General features: G+C 38.4%; 3 protein-coding genes across 8 annotated transcripts; all 3 read right to left on the bottom strand.

Annotated features, from left to right (window-relative positions):
• On the bottom strand, positions 322-1,353 carry LOC109725603 (probable carboxylesterase 17). The gene has a single exon (XM_020254843.1). The coding sequence runs from the start codon at positions 1,351-1,353 to the stop codon at positions 322-324; it is 1,032 nt and encodes a 343-aa protein (XP_020110432.1).
• On the bottom strand, positions 3,783-4,540 carry LOC109725882 (heavy metal-associated isoprenylated plant protein 25-like). The gene is made up of 3 exons (XM_020255279.1): positions 4,396-4,540; positions 4,203-4,284; positions 3,783-4,084 (listed from the first exon to the last, which is right to left on the bottom strand). The coding sequence occupies exons 1-3, from the start codon at positions 4,450-4,452 to the stop codon at positions 3,921-3,923; spliced, it is 303 nt and encodes a 100-aa protein (XP_020110868.1). The 5' UTR covers positions 4,453-4,540; the 3' UTR covers positions 3,783-3,920.
• LOC109725712 (CTL-like protein DDB_G0274487) lies at positions 5,699-13,371 on the bottom strand. 6 transcript variants are annotated; one of them, XM_020255018.1, is made up of 12 exons: positions 13,180-13,371; positions 12,539-13,071; positions 11,325-11,508; positions 10,993-11,217; positions 10,773-10,889; positions 10,213-10,446; positions 9,417-9,578; positions 7,877-7,970; positions 7,713-7,750; positions 7,484-7,619; positions 6,311-6,411; positions 5,699-5,832 (listed from the first exon to the last, which is right to left on the bottom strand). In XM_020255018.1, the coding sequence occupies exons 1-11, from the start codon at positions 13,243-13,245 to the stop codon at positions 6,344-6,346; spliced, it is 1,857 nt and encodes a 618-aa protein (XP_020110607.1). In that variant the 5' UTR covers positions 13,246-13,371; the 3' UTR covers positions 5,699-5,832; positions 6,311-6,343. The 6 variants fall into 6 exon arrangements, 5 of the variants coding, with proteins under 5 accessions (XP_020110607.1, XP_020110606.1, XP_020110608.1 ...); XM_020255017.1 differs by lacking the exon at positions 5,699-5,832 and having other exon boundaries at positions 6,208-6,411; XM_020255019.1 differs by lacking the exon at positions 5,699-5,832 and having other exon boundaries at positions 6,401-6,510.

The following is an 18,770-nucleotide window of genomic DNA, read 5'->3' on the forward strand; positions in this document are numbered from 1 at the left end:
TATTTTACTTTACTTTTCTCTGTGCATAATCCTTTGAGGAGGCATGCATATTTGGTTCTAAGAATTTAAGGCACAAATTAAAATAGGAATCAGAATGTTCCTATTTACAGAAAATATTCCTTCAAACTCAGAAACATCCTCTCTGATATCATTAAAAATTTATATTCAATATTTTACCATTCTTATATATATATATATATATATATATAATATATATATATAATAAATCTATTTCAGAACACAACCAAATATACAGCAAAAAAAAAAAAAAAAAAGAAAAAGAAAAAAAGAGATTAAATTCTAATTGAGAATTTATTTGTTCTACATATTTGTTATATATATAGTATCCCAGATGAAGTCCCTGATGTGCATGAGCATCTCGTGCGTGCGAACCTTGGACACGTGCGACCGACCGAGCAGTTGGAACGCGTGGCCGACGCCGGCGTAGACACGACTCTCGACGCAGTTCCCGGCGCTTTTCATGGCGGCGCAGAACTCCGCGTTCCGATCCCGCAGCACGTCCATCCCCGCCGCGCACACCAGCGTCCGCGGGAGCCTCCTGATCACCCTCCACGCCCCGCCCAATCCCACCGGGTTGCACCACGGATGGTCCCGATCGCACCCGCGCGGCAGCGCCAGCCTCCTGCAGTACCCGTCCGATCTCCCCAGGCTGAGTACCGACCTCTGCTCCTCCTCTTTCTCCTCCGACTCCTCCGACGCCGTCCTCGCCTGCCCCCCGAAGAACGGCTGCACCAGCGCCACGCCCCTCAGCCAACCGGGGGCCTCCGCGTGGCATTCGCAGAGCCGCGCCGCCACGTGGTACGCGATGGCGGCCCCCGCGCTGTCCCCGCAGAGCACCACGCGCGAGGGGTCGCACCGGGGCTCGAGCCGGGCCGCGCGGAGGAGGAGGGCGTCAACGGCCGCGGCGCCGTCGTCGTAGGCGGCGGGGAGGGGGTGCTCGGGGGCGAGCCGGTAGTCCACGGAGGCCACGGCGCACCCCGCCGACGCCGCCAGCCGCGCCGCGAAGTCGTGGTAGCACCGCCACGCCGCCGAGCCCACGCAGAAGCCGCCGCCGTGGAAGTACACCACCACCGGCAGCCGCGGCGGCTCCCCCGCGGGGTCGGGGTCGGGGTCGGGGTCGGGGACGAAGAGGCGGGCCCACAGGCCGGTGACGCGGCAGAGCGTGACGTCACTCCACGTGACGTCACCGGGGCCGCGGAGGGGTGACGTGGACGACTCCACGGTGGGCATGACCGGGGCGCGCTCCACGTGGCCGTCCTCGTAGACCGTGACCAGGCCCTCGATCTCGTCCGCGACCGCACCGTGGTAATTATTATGCGGAACCGCGACCATCTCTTCTTCTTCTTCTTCTTCTTCTTTTTTTTTTTTTCGCCCTTTTTTTCCGTTGCGGAACCAAATTATTACACGTTGGGATATTTATACCATGCATCGAGGGCCCCACTTTTCTTTACATTGTAAAAAAATAATTATAATATATTTTTTTATTTTTTGTTGTACTTTATTATTATTGGTTTAAATTTCTTAATTGAGAGAGGCCGAGGGGATGAACGTGTATCATAAGTTGTGAGTTCTCTTTCCTTTTTTGGAAAGCATAATGTGGACTTTATGACACGTGTCGCATTTGGATTTCTCCTTGTGGGGGTCCGTAACATTAGAAGGGTCCCACCTTTTTTGCCCCTCATTATATACACTTCTATAATTTTTCCGCAATCCCGGCACAGAAAAGTTTTCCACACGGAACAACTTTTTCTCCCTCGTATGTGCATCGAAATTATTCAGTGCGTAGAATTTTCTTTTCATACATACGACTGCATCTTATATTATGATGGTGAAAACGAGTCAAATCACAAAACACAGGAGTGTGGGGGTGGGTGCATTTTGTGAGCAGTAGTAGGGTTTGTTTGAGTCAAATGTCTGTGCCCGACACCGCCTAACTCTTTTGAACAAATATTTCAGCTTTAGACTCATGGATGTGAGATGCTAAACTAAAGCATTTTTTTTGGATTTAGTGTTACTTAAGACTAACTAATTTTTCTAACAATATAAGATTTTAGAGATAAATGATTATTCCATTGATAATGAATAAAAAGTTCTAAGTTTGAGCCTCGCATGCAGTTGACTTTAAAAGTGTGAACAATTATTTTATATTATTTAACGTCGGTGAATAAAAAAAATGGTATATGAAAATAATAAATCCAATTTCAAATACAGTTGATGAGTTAATATTTTTTTTATTGTCGATTCAGTTGCCTAGAATTTTTGCGTATTTCATATATCCTAGTGCGCAATGATTTAGGAGGATTTTTAAGGAACCCAAAGCATGGTTTAATTATTAGGAGATAATTAATAAATGAAGGGGAAGTTTCACGTGGGGGAATATATCTCTATTTTTAAGTACGGTTAGGTGGGGTGACAAATCCTAATTAATCAGAATTAGCCCATGGACTTTATCTTAATCTTAAAATTAAAAAAAAAAAAGAAAATTTAAAGTGGTCGATCACTTTGCTTACATTTGAATGCTCTTTTATATATTATTTTTCTTTAATTGGGGGATGCTTACAAGGAAGGTTATTTTGGCTTATTATTGTCCAAAGCATATTTAAGACTCACTAATGACAAGGAAGTGTACACAATGCCGTCCAAAGAAGACAATTACAAGGATTTTGTCCAAATTAAGAAGATTATTAGTACATGGAGATACTTAGAAGGGAGATTAGTTTAAGTTGAGAATGCTTTGGAAGGGAGCTTGATGTTGATCATTTGGCCTCAACCAATATTAATTGTTGGGAGATGTGAGTTGTATTGCGATGATCTGCAAGATTTTAGGCTCTGTTTGGACGCACATTTCGCATTGAAAGATCATGTCATGGCGCCATGCAATAGTGAAAAAAGCAAATATATTGCAATATACACAGTGGTTTCTGCACCTTGGATACATTGTTGAATCAACTAGACTCTAATTCCGTTTCACAATCATCTCTACAATCTTATATTAAAAACACGAGCTTCAGTTTAGAGTTTCTGCTTTTAAATCTCAAAATTTTGTTCTAACTATTCACGCGAAATATTGTGCTACTCTATATAGTTGGAGCTAAAAGAAGAAACAAAAGTAGGCGCAATAGACACATTATTTGCAAAAGAATGACTAGGTTTGGACCCAAGAAGTAAAATATGTATTCGTTGCGGGGCGGGCTCGGATGACCGAATCACAGCCTGAAGATACAATGAGAAAATTTTCGCTGCAACAGATATTCTATGTATAGGATATGTATCAAATCGATTTCATTTAGTCATGTGAGATGATAAACATCTAAAAAAAAAAGGCTAAGTTTATAATCAAAAAAGATATGTAATCTTGCAATCCTATATATATATGTAGAAATGATAATGACTAGTGGAAATAAACTGGTCCTTGGATGGTGATGTTATAGGGATTGTAATTCTTTTTTGGTTCTAGATTTGAACAACTTAATAAAGGTCTAAATAAGAAAAGGGTGATGAATTCAAGTTGAAATAATATCATACAAAAAAATTTACTATATATTTTTATAAGATTGAATAATTTGATTGGATGCTATTATTCTGACTTTGAATACTCACCACAAAAGAAAACTTTTAATTTCTCATATGCAAAAGGTCATGTGTAATATTATTAATGTCTTGATAAATCTATCATGTGATATCGTAGATTATGTACATAAATCAATCTAAAGCATCACGTATCATTAATATCGATGTATCAACAACATATAAGGATAATATTCTGGAAAATCCGTTGCAGTATTCAGATGTGGAATTTAAGAAAATATTCAAACAATCTGAAACTAAAATACTCCTTTGTTTATTCATTGTGAACTAGAAATAGAACACAAATCACATATCTTATACATGAGGTTTAATCAAAGGGGTCTACCTTGGTTGTCAACATCTACTTCCTTGATCTCCAATATCTCAACCCTTCTATTAGTCCTCTTCCCAATCTTAATTGCAACATCTTGTGGAATAAATTGCCCATTAACACATACTTTACCCTGTTGCTTATCTATAAAGTGGCTATCCAACTCTATAAATACCAAAAATAAGAAAAAAGAAAAAAAAAAAGAAAAGCCATGTCAATAACACAAGCCACAAAGCTAAAAGGTTTATTCTAATGCTTTATTAAGAAATTTTTTCATATTTACCTTGCATTTGTAGAAGAGCTCTTCTAATCTTTTTATAACAACCATTGCAATCAATCTTCATCCTCATAGTCATGCAATAGAACTAAATAAAGCCAAAAAAAAAACATATAAAAAAGAAAACAGAAATAAATTGTTTTTTGTTCCACAGTTAAAAATTTAAAATAGAAACATAAATGGAAATGGAAAATAATGCCTTATCTGTCATGAAGAAGCACTTCAAATGGAGAAGCAAAGCTTTAGTTAGTTGCATGAAAGAAGGAACATATTGAGCTTAAAGGGAGGAACTTTGTTAATGCACAAAGGGAATTTTAGTGTGAAAAGTTGGCTTGATCCCTTCCCTTCATCTCTCTTTTTGGTCATCCTTTGTGATATCTTTGTGGCAGAATCAGATTCTTCTTCAGGCCCATAAGAGCATAAATCTTTTCTTCTTTATTTTTTTTTTTGGTGGACAAGGTCCGCTACATTAGCTGCAGATAGTTGCTTACGATGAAAAAACATTTTGCTTGTTTCAGTAAAGAACTATCACGCTGTGTAGATTGTAGATTTGGTTACTGTATAGTTTCCACGACCTCCACAAAAAAACATATAAATATATTTCTATACATCTCTTCTTTAACTTCTTTTGATCCAATAGTGTTGTTGCTTGTATAGCTTTTGAAACTGGCAGGAAACAAAGGGAGATGGTGAATGGTTGGTCCACGGCTGACGTGGTGGACTTGGTCCAAGCAAAAATTTCTCACATAAGGGAGGTCCATAGTGCTCTTGATCTTTCTTTTTGTTCCCTGGTTTTATTCCTTTTTGATTGTTTCTCTTATTTAGGTTTCTGAGAAATGGCTCTGAAAATTTTTCAAACCTAACTGGACTCCGGTTCGACCAATTTGAGCTGGTCCTCTTAGGCCCCATTTGCGATTGCAGGGTATATTCGCTGCACTCAAGCCGGGACGCGAGACAAGACACCGTACGTTTGTTTCAAAAGATAATTTTGCATCCTCTCAATCGCACCAACCGATTACGTTATGATAAATGTTGTTACAGGCGTAGAGTGGAGAAGTATATTGCTATATGCTTCCGAAAAGTAAACCGCAATTCCAAACTGGCCATAAGTTGATCTGCGAGATCATAGTTGGTAGCAGCAAAAAGTTTCTTACAATCCACATTGTAGAGGATCAATGAACATAGGTCAATGGTCAATGCCAATAGCATGCCCAATGCATTGGCTTGTAATAGCATAGTTCACACCAAAATCACACACACCCCATAAACAACACCATTCTCATTTTCCCTCCAACTCTACATATAAAAAACCAAACCTCACAAAAACTCATTCTCACCCTCTCAACATGACCCAAAGTAGTAGAAGCACAAACAAAACCATGGCTTCAACAACAGTAGCATTCGCCATCGTGACACTTCTTTTCCTACCATCCATCGCCTCCGATTGCGGCCCTGTTCTCCTCCTCCTCGCGCCGTGCATGCCTTTCGCTCAGGGGGAAGAGGCGGCGCCGCCCGACCCGTGCTGTAATAATTTGGCCAATGTGATCCGTGAACAGCCCGATTGCGTCTGCCCCATTCTCAATCGATCGATCTCGCTCCCTGTCAACCGGTCGCTCGTGCTCGAGCTCCCCTCGCTCTGCCGCATCAATGTCACCGCCGATGCCGACACGTGCCACGGTTTGCCAGAAAATACAGAAACACATCACTATCACCATGCATATTGAGGATTAAAATCACAAAAAGCCAATAGATTTTTCCTAGTTTAAGCTTGAATCACAAAACTGGAACTCACTAACTCTGCAATTGGCCCATAAAGTGAGGCTTTTTTGGTCCTCCAAACTAAAACTTGTGGAACTAATTGCAATAATAAAAGGATAGTGGTTTTCATTCATTGCAACTAGAAAAAAGATAGTGGGTTTGTGTGATTCTGACACAAATGTATATATGCTTTGGATAATATACAACTAACCAAGACTGATACAGGATTAGCCTCGCCACCATCATCAGGCTCACAACAGGCAAGTGGATTCGGAGCCCAAAATTCAAGTTCATCTACTGCAGGTTCATCACCACTCACTTTAAATTCAGTTAATGTATGTACTCTACCAACAAACCTCTGTTTTGTATGACACGAATTCCGGAACTTTTCAGTGTCTCCAGCAGTGGAATCGCCGCCGCCGTCGTTGAGGATGAACAACTTCCTGCTGGGGCGAAACTGGGGAGGAACACTAAGAGTTGAGGGTACTTCGGCAGCATACACGGCTATAATACTAATTCTAGGAACTCTCTAACTAAACAATATAAGGTAAGAGATCTGAAAATGAAAGAACATGATTAGTCACAAATATGTCATCTAAGTCATCGTGTCGATGAGTTTACGATCTAATGCACTTATAAATTATATATTGCAGTAAAAGATTTGCATCTTCTGTACCAAAATGAACAATATGATTGCACTTTGTCGCATTCAGATGAACAAAAACGAACTGTCAAACAAAAGTATCTAGTGTTTTGCAAATTTGATTACAAAAAAAAAAAAAAAAAAAAAAAGCTCTTGAAATTCATGAACATAGTACAAAGTATATGATTAAAATTCAAACTTCAACTAGGACTCTTTTACATAATCCAAGCACAAGAGATATGCAACCAAGCCCACAACAGGGACGAATCTTAAGACATTTACGAGTTCTGTATAATCTTCTTTTACATTTTGAAGGTTGTCACCAATCAACCAAGGTTGGAATACGGCGTAAAGTAGAATATCCCATATGAATGCATAAGCAAGCCTCTCTGATCCGATATAATTTCCCAAATATAGCCATCGATCAGCTAGACTTCCGAAACCACCATCGGCACGACCAAAAAGAGCCCAAAGTGTCGAGACAACGCAGACAAATCCACCAATTAAAGCCACGATGGGCGCACCTCTTACCATCACTGAACCCAACTGAGATGGTTTTGTGGGATACTGGTTCGAGTCCGCATCATTAAGTCGGATCGCCATGTAAGGTATTAAGAAGACTGAGCAAGCAATGCCAAGAAGCAGAGACAAGTTCAATCAGATAAAATAGCTTACCATAGTTTTTCTTCTTCTTTTTTTTTTTCTGTTTTTGACAAAAGAACAAATTAGTAACTTATGATTCCTTTAAATATGTGTTTGCAAATTAAGCAACAATAACAGGACTAGATCTGTTCATCGCAAGGTGCCTTTCTCATAAATTCGAGAAAGAAACAAAAATAATTAGTAAAATAAATAAATAAAAAAACTAGGAAATTGATGAGCTTACCATTGGTGAGAAACATCTGGCATCCCCACAAGAGATCCAATGATCCTTTGTATCTGTCTCTTCGGCGATCGGTGAAGAGTAAAGGGGCAAACAAAAATGTCCATCCGATCACGAAGTTGAATAATCCTTCGGCCACCTTAGGAAAGCAAAAGATCACAGGGTGCTAAAAATTACAGTGTTCGAATCTAAATTAGCAACATAAAATCGCGCGAACAAATTCGTTTCTTACAGGGTGAAGTACAGGTGCTTCAATCACATGAATTCCAACTACACTGCCATAGAACACACCAACTAAATTACTGCCAATGGTAAAAGGATAAAATGTATGGTATGTTACGATTCAAAAAGTAAGCGAAGAAATAAATTGCATCCTTGGTGAGAACAAATTATTACCAGAGTTCATTAATGGCAAGATGAAGAAGAAATTAAGCGACAGGCCCAAGAGATCACTGATAGTGCTTTGCTTTATCGCCCATACTGGATCACCCTGCTCGCAAAGTGATTGCTAATTAGAGTCAGTATCGCACAAGGAAGGATGGAAACCCTAATATCGAACCGAGCGAAACGAGGCGACGCGTAATCTTATCTAGGGTTACGAATCGAGAGGCGGAAGCTAGGGCGGCGCAGCACGAACCGGGGCGTAGGGGAGGAGGAAGAGCCACACGACGTAGGCCGCCTCCGCCGCCCACAGCGCCGCCCGGATCCCCAGCCCCCCAGCCGCCGCCTCCGCCGCCGCCGACGACGACGACTCCGACTCCGCCTCGGCGTCGGCGCCTCTCTTCGCGCGACACGCCACGCGACCTCGCGAGAGGACTCCTCCTCCTCCTCCTCCTCCTCCTCCTACAAGGCATCGAAGCTCGACCTCCGCGGATTCGGAAACCCTAGGATCGAGGGATCTGCGGGGGCGAATGGAGGGGTTCGGAGGGGGGAGTGCGAGGGGAGGAGGGGTGCGAATGGCGGTGCTGTTGCTACAGCACGGGAGGAGCAGCGTCCACGCCATTGGAGTGGAGGGGATAATTGAGCCGTGTTTAGACCGCGGCCGATGTAGTTAAACGCTGCGCTGAGATCCGTGCCGTTCACGTGATGGACGGAGGATGAGATGGTGGGGACAGAGGACGAAGTAGTTTTGCTTTAAGATTCGTATTGTGTACGTGATGAACGAAAATAAAATGGCATGAACGGCAGATGATTGCCGTAATAAATTAGTCTACGTTAAGGACCGCTTTTGTCGTCACTTAGCTTATTGTGAAGTGTTGAATTATTAATTATTGTTTTGTTTATTCGGGTTATTTTTATTAAATGTTGTTGTTTTTTTTTTTTTTTTAAATGGACAAGAGTAGAATAGGAAGGATGAGTAAAAGAAAATCTCTTTCTAGTTTTCTTTCCCTCTATAAGTTCTCAGGAAAAAGAAAAAATCATCACCTTCTAAAATATGAGACTTACATTTACAATAATGGATTTGGCTGGGTTTGTACTTGGTAGTTTGGTACCCACATGAATGAATAAAAACATGAACTCACAACATCAAATTTAGGTGGCAAAAAAGACCCAAAAAAAAAAAAAATCCACAAATAACAACAACATTAGTATGTGTAATCTACAATCTTTTATTAGATCATATTGCTTGGAAATGACCACATACATCAAGGGCTAAACCTCTAACATTTCATCTATCGAGCTAAATCCACAATATTAGCTTCTTACCTATTTGCACTTCCAGGAACATCCTTCTAACACAATTTAAGATAAATCAAAATCAAAAGGCCACCACTTGTTCTTGTGGGCCAAAAAGTCCTATTATGTAAATTAATGAGAATGAAAAGGCATGCAATTGAAGTTCAAAGAAAAATTTTCCCGAAAAAACGAAAAAAAAAAAAAAGAAGTTTCAAATGGGGGGTATATCTGGGAATCTGTCGAGCCTGCCGTTCATTACCTCTCTAGCTCGCGCGCTCCGATACTGTAGTCTCTGGTGCAGCGCCTCCGACATTTGGTTGAAGAACTCGGTATCCCAACTCTGAATCAATGTGGGATCTTCCGCGTAGCATATATATATCGAGGTGACCGCACTTTCGACAACTACTACAGCTAACCCCACCTGGAAATAAAGAAGGATTATTAATGCAATCTCCAAGTTTGAGTCATTGTGTAAGATGACAGAAATAAGGGTTAATTCATTGATAAGAAGTTGAGTCAAGTGCTCTTTTGTAGTCATGTCGCAGGTACAACGTATAAATTTTGTATGCATCTGAAGTCAAGAGGTTAATCATTACAAGCGATACAATCAAGTCATTTTTGTTATATGAATGGAGCTATCAGCAATAAATGGGAGCAGAGCGAAAACTCTCATGCAGCAGATTGCAAGGGATTACAATAACATATACAATTTCTCAAAAAAAAATAACATATACATATCTGTTTGATCTTATGAAACTTTGAACATACACTAAATGAATCAAAACCGTGTGTACAAAAGTATTTTTCAATTTTGTAACTTGTATACCATGGTTGTCTAAAGGATATCTAATGCATAACAACAAAGGAGCCATTAGAGGAGCTAAATTTAGATTAGGCTACAGAAATGCATTAGTTAAAAGGGCATTTCAAACTTGTAATCATTCCGAGCCAGTAAATGGTTTTATTCCAATATTTTGAACTTATGTCCCTTAACCTTTTAGTAATTAGTGGACAATTCAGAACCACATAAAAAATTAATAGAAGTGGAGACTCACCAATATCATACCCATCAGTGCCGCAGTGCAACCAACCATGAGCACTTTATCACTTCTTTTGAACCATGCCCAAACTCCTGTACATGTTCCTGTAAGAAGCCCACCCAAAATAGTGCCCATAAGGAGAACAGCACCAGAACAATCATAAGCAATGAGTGCTTCAATGCCGGTAGACTGGAACAACTCCCATGCATCCCTAGCGGAACGATTGAAGCTCTTTCCATTAACTGCTATCTGAATGGAAAAAACCAACATGAAATAATATTAGACGTAACATGATTTATCACGACTATGGCACATTTTGAAATGGGTACTTGAACAGCTAAAATTTTGGTACTACCTATCCCCACAGTTATTTTGATTTCAGAGAACTCCCAAGTTCTTTTGAAGTACCACATTGTTCAGGATAGTGTTGTCGAATTCTACCTATTATAGACAGCTTTTTACACCAGTAACACTCATAGAAGGAAGAGAATAATAGTTTAAGAAGTAAATAAGAAACAAAAAGCAGCAGCACCATCAACAGAATACAAATAACAAAAACGACAAAAGAAACTGACCTGGACATATGCATACTTGTTGAAGAAGCGAACCAGCGTTTCCACAAGATGAAACAAAAAATCAACACAACACAGAAGACACTCGTTGTTTCCAATTTTTGACCTAATTCCTCGGATCTGAAGTAATTTCAAAAAGTAAACTGTAAATAAAGTAATAAGTCAAACAGAACAACCACATAAGGAGTCCTTAGTAACTCAAGGCCGAAGCTAACATGTATACCTCCCACCGCAGAGTCCTGATTGCAGCAGTGAAAAGCGACCCATAGCAAATGCTACCAAAAGAAGTTGTTACGGCATACTGTAGTGACTTCAGAACTGGTTTTGGAGGCATTGATGTAGCTCTCTGCCCACCATGAATAAGAACAAGAAATACCATGCCAGATACTATCACGTGAACGGTATTACAAAGAACAGCTCCGGTCCAAAACAAACTCACTGAGAACACCTGAGAAGAGAAAATGAGACATACTATAAGCAATTTTCTTCCTTGAAGAAGTAATTACTAAAATCATGCAAGTATTAGACTGAAGAGAAAAAAACTTGCCCGCTCACCACAAGAAGCCACCAACGACCGCTATCATGCATACTTAAGGCGACGATACCAGCTACTCCAAATGACCATAGTACCATCCAACAGAGCATGATGAGAATAAAAGCATAGGCTACTCTCATCACATCTGGAAGGCCCCAAACCATTTTCACGGCCTTCTGCAAAACCAGCATTGTGAAGGGAAACCTACAGAAAAGCTTCTACTGTGAGTCTGTGGTTGCTAGGTAGATGGACATATTGCCGTTATAATTAAACTAACAATATATAGTTCAATTAGCAAGAGGGAAAAAAAAAATTCTCAGTTTTTCGATGAAATTAGGAGATACACAACCAGAATTCCTGAATCAGCAGATGCCTGCAGTATAGCAACTACAAAATATGGGAATAGAAATTGTATAATCTTATAAGCTTCTAGTTCTATGTTAGTTTTTTTTTCTTTTTTTCCCTCCTACCTCACAAATGTTTCGTCCTTAAAGGAAAGTGAATTTATCAATGATTATTAACCAGGAAAACTAATTAAAACAACTAAGACAAATTGAATAGGTGTCAGAGAAATGCGTAAACGGTTAATGACACTACAGAAGATGGTATCAAAAGTCTGCCGAATTTCTCTGAAATGCCTTCATAAACCAAATTGGAGGCAAATACGTGAATTTTAACACTTCCATTGAAACAAATAAATCTCATCTAGCTTTTTTACCGGAATTACAATGATATCGAATGTAGAGACTACATATGGGCATATTTCCTTTTGAAAAATAGTTGCTTTCTCCGACCAGAAACATGTCAAGAAGTGACCCAGTTAATATAATCTATTTTTTGCAAATTATTTACTTGAAGAGTCCCTCAGACTCAAAACATATAATTCTTAACAATGAAACACAGGTGTGTGTATACCATTGTCTGATACAAGCTTCTAGCTTCTTCGCCGACCGGGAGCATAGTTGGGAGAAGGGAAACAAGGTAATTATTAACATTAAAAGATCGACCTTTAACATCAGTCCCCTGATTCACTTCAATAACAAGACGAAGTAATTCCCAACATCAGCAATAGCATGATAAATGTTGAGGAATCTACTGCCTATTTCACTAGCTACACATCCAGTAATGTCATTTGCAATTGGATGCGAAATTCCGTGTGATTGGATCTAAAATCCTAATTAACGATCCAAAATCAAAACAGAAAAGGTGGAATTCGATGGAGACAAATCGATACCTATCGAGCACGGACATGACATAGAGGAACTGCAGAAGGGCCCCAACAGCGAAAGCGACCCCCCAGAAGAAGTGCTTCCCCCAGAAGCACAGCACGCTGATCACGGCGAGGTAAGTGGTGAGGCTGTGCACCGACACCTTCATCATCTGCCCCGCGCGCCGCCCCAGCAGCGCGAGCCACGCCCCCGCGATCGCCGCCCCGACCCCCGCCGCCGCGCCGTAGAAGGGCCAGAACGTCTCCGTGAGCTCCCCACTCGGCCCCTGCTCCCGCTGCGGCGGCGCCACCACCTCCGCCTCCCGCGGCGCCGCGGCGGCGCCGCCGCCGATGGTGATGTTGGTGAACCGGTCGATGTTGAGCCGATCGGCCTTGCGGAACCGGTTGAGGCCGAGGAGGACGAGCGCGGAGCCGACGAGGAGGAGGTGGAGGACGAAGACGAGGAGCCAGAACACGTCCCTCCACCGCCGCGCCGGCGCCGCCGCCACGCTCGGCGCCGGCGCCGGCGACGACGAGTCGCTAGGGTTCCGGCTCCCGTCCTTCGCCAAAAAAAACCGATCAACACGTCACCAAACACACCAAAACGGATCACAAAAACCAGGAATTAAACACCAAAAATCGAAGCAAAAATTAGAAGAGATCGAGACCTCGTCTTCGTCCTCGATCGTGGGGGAGGAGGCCCCGTCGAGGTCGTCGGAGTCGCGGAGGCTCATGGAGTAGTAATGGGGAATGGGAACAACAGTAATAAGAATCAAAATTTGGGAATAAAAAATGGGGATAAGGGAGTGAGAATAAATGAAATGGCGAATAAGGTAGGAGAATAACTGCTGCTATTCGGTTTGAAATTTCGAACGGGGAGGATTCAATTTAACGCGGAGATATAGAGCGTGGGACGATGACTAAAACGCACGGACACCCCTCACCTTTAGATAATTTTTAATTTCATCTCTTAATTTTATTAACAAATTTTATTTAGGTAAACTTCATATATCACCCTTGTGGTTTCTCACTTTCTCATTTAGTACCATATAATTTAAAATATATCAATTTGGTACCCTATGGTTTTATTTTTTTCTTTTCGTCAGCTCCTCCGTTAACATTTCGTTAAATTATATACAAAAAACTTCATATACCCCATCTACCTTTATCGAATATTCATTTTAATACATTTTAGTTTAACTTTGTCACTGATTTAGTAAAAAAAACTTCACATGATATTAAATTAAAACACTTTAAATCACATGCTACTAAAGTGAGAAAGTGCGAAACTACAGGAGTGGTATTTGAAGTTTACCCTTTAATTTATATCGCACACTCAATTTTTAAAAATTAAAATTAAAATAGGAAAAAAAAAATTCTAAAGCTTAGGGTGCCATTTCCAAATTGGTTATAGTTGAGGGGGACTCCACCAAATTTTACCTTGTACTTAATCGGGGGTTGGGGGGAGATTTGGGGGCGGTTCGAACTTCGAAGTAACCGAAGAAGAGCATTAGAAAAAGTGGATTGTTTTAGAATTTTTTGAATTTTGGGGGTGGAAATTGGAATTCTAGTCCGAGTAATTTGTGTACGTTTTGCGTTGGTCTCTTTGGACAATTATTGCATGGAGGGGCCTGCCACGTCAGATGTGAATTAAATAAATTAATTAGTTAAGCAAATAAATTCCTTCAACAAAAAAAAAATTAGAAAAAATATATGTGTAATGCTACGTCCATATCATATATTTTATTTATTATGTCGAATATTTTCAGAATATAAAATACAATATTCATTCATTTATTTTCTTTGCTTTTGTTTTCAAAATTTTATGGTGATTATTTGAGTTTATAGTAAAAAATTTTTTATAAATGTTCAACTAAATTTAAAATTATTTTTTTATTATTTACTGACTAAGTAAATTTGATTAGATATAATAAATTCAAACTATATCCAATAAAAATTGATCTGTTAATATCATTTCTCTATCGCAAAGCCAATTATTTCCATCCAAAGAAATTTCAAAATTAATAGTGAAGTTGAGCACTGATAGTAACGTCAGCGGTCTTGATTCGAGGCGAATTTTCAAAAATCCGAATCCTGAAATCCGAACTCAAACCCGACGGATTTTAAAAATTCATATCCAAACCCAAAACCCGAAACCAAATCCGAAAATCCGAACCCGAAATATTTATTTCTCTTTTCAATATTTCAAAATATATTATATTAAATCTAAATTTTTAAAATACAAATTTAAATATAATATCAAATTTTCACATACATATTATATATAATATATAATGTAAAATAAATTCGGTTTCAGATCGGATTCGGGGTCGAGCCAGGTAAAGTCAGAATTCATAACCGTATTTTTATCTGTCGGATTTTTATTTTTGATATCCATATTCAAAACCATATCCATTTAGCATCTTATATCACTCTGTTCGGATTAAGATTCGAATAAAATCTCAGGTATCCGTACCCATTGACATCCCTGAGCACTAATGCCAAGTAAAATGGCTTTTTTAGAGGGATTGATACAAATGGTGGTGGACCCCTTTTGGGTACCTTTTGGGGTACGAATAATGATCAAAAGAAGGATTTATTAGTGAAAGTGTGGAGGATTAGTGTATGCCACGTGAGTTGCATCGTGGAGACAACTTGGCACTCAAACGAGAGGAGAAAATGGTGGGACCCACTTTATATCGTATCTAGACAAAATTATTGCATGCACCGAGTGCACACACCATAGTTTTATCAGGAGCTCTAAATTGGAGTTATTAGAAACATAACTTTAAATCATTAGATATAATTTATAGTACTGAAAATATCTAAATCTTATATCTAGATGCCTTATAATGATCAAGATTAGTAGTTTGATTAAATTTATTGCTCTTAATGGCTATAAATGGTTTTTTTTTTTAAGATTTAGATATTATTAGTGAGTTCGAGTTCTTAAGAATTTCGGTGTATACACTATGGTGCAAGGCAATAGTTTTAATAATGATGATGATAAGAGAAAGATAAAGTGGAACAGGGTTGTTAAGAAAAATAAAAAAAATTAAAAAAGAAAAAAAGACGAAAACGGTTGGACAACATATCCGTGTCTGCATATTAAAATTAAGAAGACTTGATTAGTCGAGTCCAAACCTTCTAGAAGGAACTACGTTCCAGTATGATCTAACGGGTGTAAACGATCAAAAGGGTCGATCTAACGGCAGAAAACTTGGTAGCACCAAGTGCTTCGTGCTATTAATAGCACAGTAGCCGGATTTTATATATATATATATATATATATATATAGCAGAACTGCTGTGCTCTCAGGAGCACGAAAGTCTCCGTGCTCCTGAGCCGTTTTCGATGATGAAATTTCTGAATCGACGATCGACTCCGTTAGACATGATCTAGCGTATTTGAAGTTTCTAGAAAATAATTTTTGCGATTTTTCGATATCATTTACCTAGCAATCGAAAGAATTCAAAATCAATAATTTTTAACGGCTGAAATAAAAATCCTATAAAAAATGATGATATAGCACTAAAATTTTCTTTATATCATAAATATTGATCTTGTTGTAGATAGTATAAAGAATTTTGTATCAAAATTTTATCTGATTTGAATACTTTCTACACCGTTAAACTTTGAAAAATGGCAGATATCAATCATTAAAAATTATTGATTTTGAATCCTTTCGATCACTACGTAAATAATATTATCAAAAAAGTTGCAAAAAATTATTTTCTAGAAACTTCAAATACGCTAGATCAAGTCTAACTGAACGGATCGTCGATTTGAAAATTCCATCATCGAAAACGGCTTAGGATGAAAGCACAGCAACCTTGCTCTATATATTATATATATATATATATATATATATATATATATATATATAGTGTGAGGCTACATGTACTTCGGAAGCACGGGAGCCTTCCGTGCTTCCAGCTCGTTTTCGATATTTGCGACTTTCGAATCGTCGATCGGCTCCGTTAAACTTGATCTAGAGTATTTGCAGTACCTAGAAAAATAAATTTTATTATTTTTCGATATCTTTTGCCTAGTGATCAAATGAAGCTCAAAAATCAAACATTTCATATGGCCGTAGTGAGCCGCTTGCAAGTTTAACGGTGTAGAAATATCCAAATCACGTGAAATTTTGATAGAAAAATTCTTTATACTATTAAAAACAAGATCAATATCTTTGATTTAAAATTTTAATGTCATTATTATTACATTTGTAAGATTTTTATTTTCAGCCGTTGATTTTGAGCCCCCTCGTTCACTAGGCAAATGATATTGAAAAATAATAAAATTTATTTTCTAGGTACTCCAAATACTCTAGATCAAGTTTAACGGACCGATCGACGATTCGAAAATCGCAACATCGAAAAACAAGCTGGAAGCACGGAAGGCTCCGTGCTTCCGATAGCATAGTAGCCTCACTCTATAATATATATTATATATATATAATATATATATATATATAATAGTGGAGCTATTATACTCTTATGAGTATTAGGTCTTTCGTACTCATAAGTTATTTTCGGATGATGGAGCTTTCGAATCGACGTCCACTCCGTTAAATATGATCTAGAGTATTTGAAATTTTTAAGGAATAATTTCGTAATTTTTCGAAATAAATAAAATCCATCAAGCGGGCATAAAATAAATGGTTAAAATCGAACAACATCCTAAAAATAGATGATTGGATCCTTCAATTTAAGATCGGAGTATTGATCTTATCTAAGGTAGTGAATAGAATTTTTTATCAAAAAATTCAACCTATTCCGATTCTTTTGCACTGTTAAACTAGCAATATCCCATACCAGCGCGTTAAAAATTGTCAATTTTGTGAGCTTTTGATCGTAAGGTAACTGATATCGAAATTATAAAATTTGAATTCTAGAAGTTTTAAATTCTCTAAAACTGTTTAATAGTATGGATCGTCGATTCAGAAGCTTTATCATCAAAACGACTTATGAGTACGAAGGCGATCATACTCTTAAGGAGTATAGTAACCAAACTCTTCTCTCTATATATATGTTACTATTGATAAGTAATATCGAGTTTGTCGACCCGTTAGATAAAAGATGTGCGGTTAGGATACTAGTGGCTAGTTAGATTGAGTGGATGGTTGGTTAAATGGTATAATCTAAGGATGGAATAACAAAGGATAAATCTAACGGCAGATATATCAAGAGAGTAGCCGGACTCATATTATACATAAAAACACATATTTTAAATTTCAATATGTAGGTGGACCTATTTCAAAATTATTCTTTTTTCGTATGCAAAATAAATAATATAGTGAAATAATTTTAGTTGATATATATTATATATATATATATTATTATAGGAGACGAGAGAGAGAGAAAGAGAGTCCGGTTACTATACTATCGATATTATCAAGCCCTTGATGCTATTGAGTTTTCTACCATTAGATTTTACCCTTTGATCATTTCCACCCGTTAGATTATACTATTAACCAACCACCCACTCAACCTCGGGACCACTATCAATTTAATCGGGGACCACTATCATCCTACTGCACATCCTTTCATCCAACGGCCGAAAAACTCAAATAGTACCAAGGGCTTGGTACTATTGAAGTATAGTAGCATATATATATATATTATATATATATATATATATAATAGGCTGGAATACTGCTCAATAGCACCAAATTATTGGTGCTATTTAGTTTTTAGCCAATTGGATTAAGAAATGTGCGGTTAGGATGATGTGAGCCCTTTAGGATAGAGTGGAGTAGTTAGTTGAATAGTATAATCTAACGGATAAAAATAATTAGAGTTAATCTAACGGCAGAAAACTTAGAAGCATCAAGCTGTTGATGCTATCAATAGCATAGCAAGCGGACTTCATATATATATATATATATATAATATATATATATAGAGAGAGAGAGAGAGAGAGAGATGAGAGAGAGGAGAACTAGCGGAATACTATCAATAGCACCAAACTATTGGTGCTATTGATTTTTTAGCCCTTGGATTGAGAAATGGGTATTAGGATGATGTGGGCCCCCTAGGGTTAAGTGAATGGTTAGTTGAATAGTATAATCTAACGGGGTAAAATAATCATATGGTTAAATCTAACGGTGGAAAACTCGATAGCACAAAATCTTTGGTGCTTACGATAGTACCTCAGCCGGACTCTATATATATATATATATATAATATATATATATATGAGCTACATGTTTCATTAGATAAACTGGTATTATAATTTCAATTTGATTTTTTTTTTT

The sequence above is a fragment of the Ananas comosus genome, linkage group 20 (assembly GCF_001540865.1).
Source record: "Ananas comosus cultivar F153 linkage group 20, ASM154086v1, whole genome shotgun sequence".
Lineage (NCBI taxonomy): Eukaryota > Viridiplantae > Streptophyta > Magnoliopsida > Poales > Bromeliaceae > Ananas > Ananas comosus.

Excerpts from the sequence above, each read along its gene's own strand:
- LOC109725603 (XM_020254843.1), bottom strand. The coding sequence starts at position 1,353 with ATGGTCGCGGTTCCGCATAATAATTACCACGGTGCGGTCGCGGACGAG.
- LOC109725882 (XM_020255279.1), bottom strand. The coding sequence starts at position 4,452 with ATGCAACTAACTAAAGCTTTGCTTCTCCATTTGAAGTGCTTCTTCATG. Across the intron at positions 4,285-4,395 it reads GCTTCTTCATGACAGATAAG|TTCTATTGCATGACTATGAG; the intron begins GCATTATTTTCC and ends GGCTTTATTTAG. Across the intron at positions 4,085-4,202 it reads AGCTCTTCTACAAATGCAAG|AGTTGGATAGCCACTTTATA; the intron begins GTAAATATGAAA and ends TGGTATTTATAG.
- LOC109725712 (XM_020255016.1), bottom strand. The coding sequence starts at position 13,245 with ATGAGCCTCCGCGACTCCGACGACCTCGACGGGGCCTCCTCCCCCACG. Across the intron at positions 7,751-7,876 it reads CTTGCCATTAATGAACTCTG|TTGGAATTCATGTGATTGAA; the intron begins GTAATAATTTGT and ends ATGGCAGTGTAG. Across the intron at positions 7,620-7,712 it reads AAGCACCTGTACTTCACCCT|GTGGCCGAAGGATTATTCAA; the intron begins GTAAGAAACGAA and ends TGCTTTCCTAAG.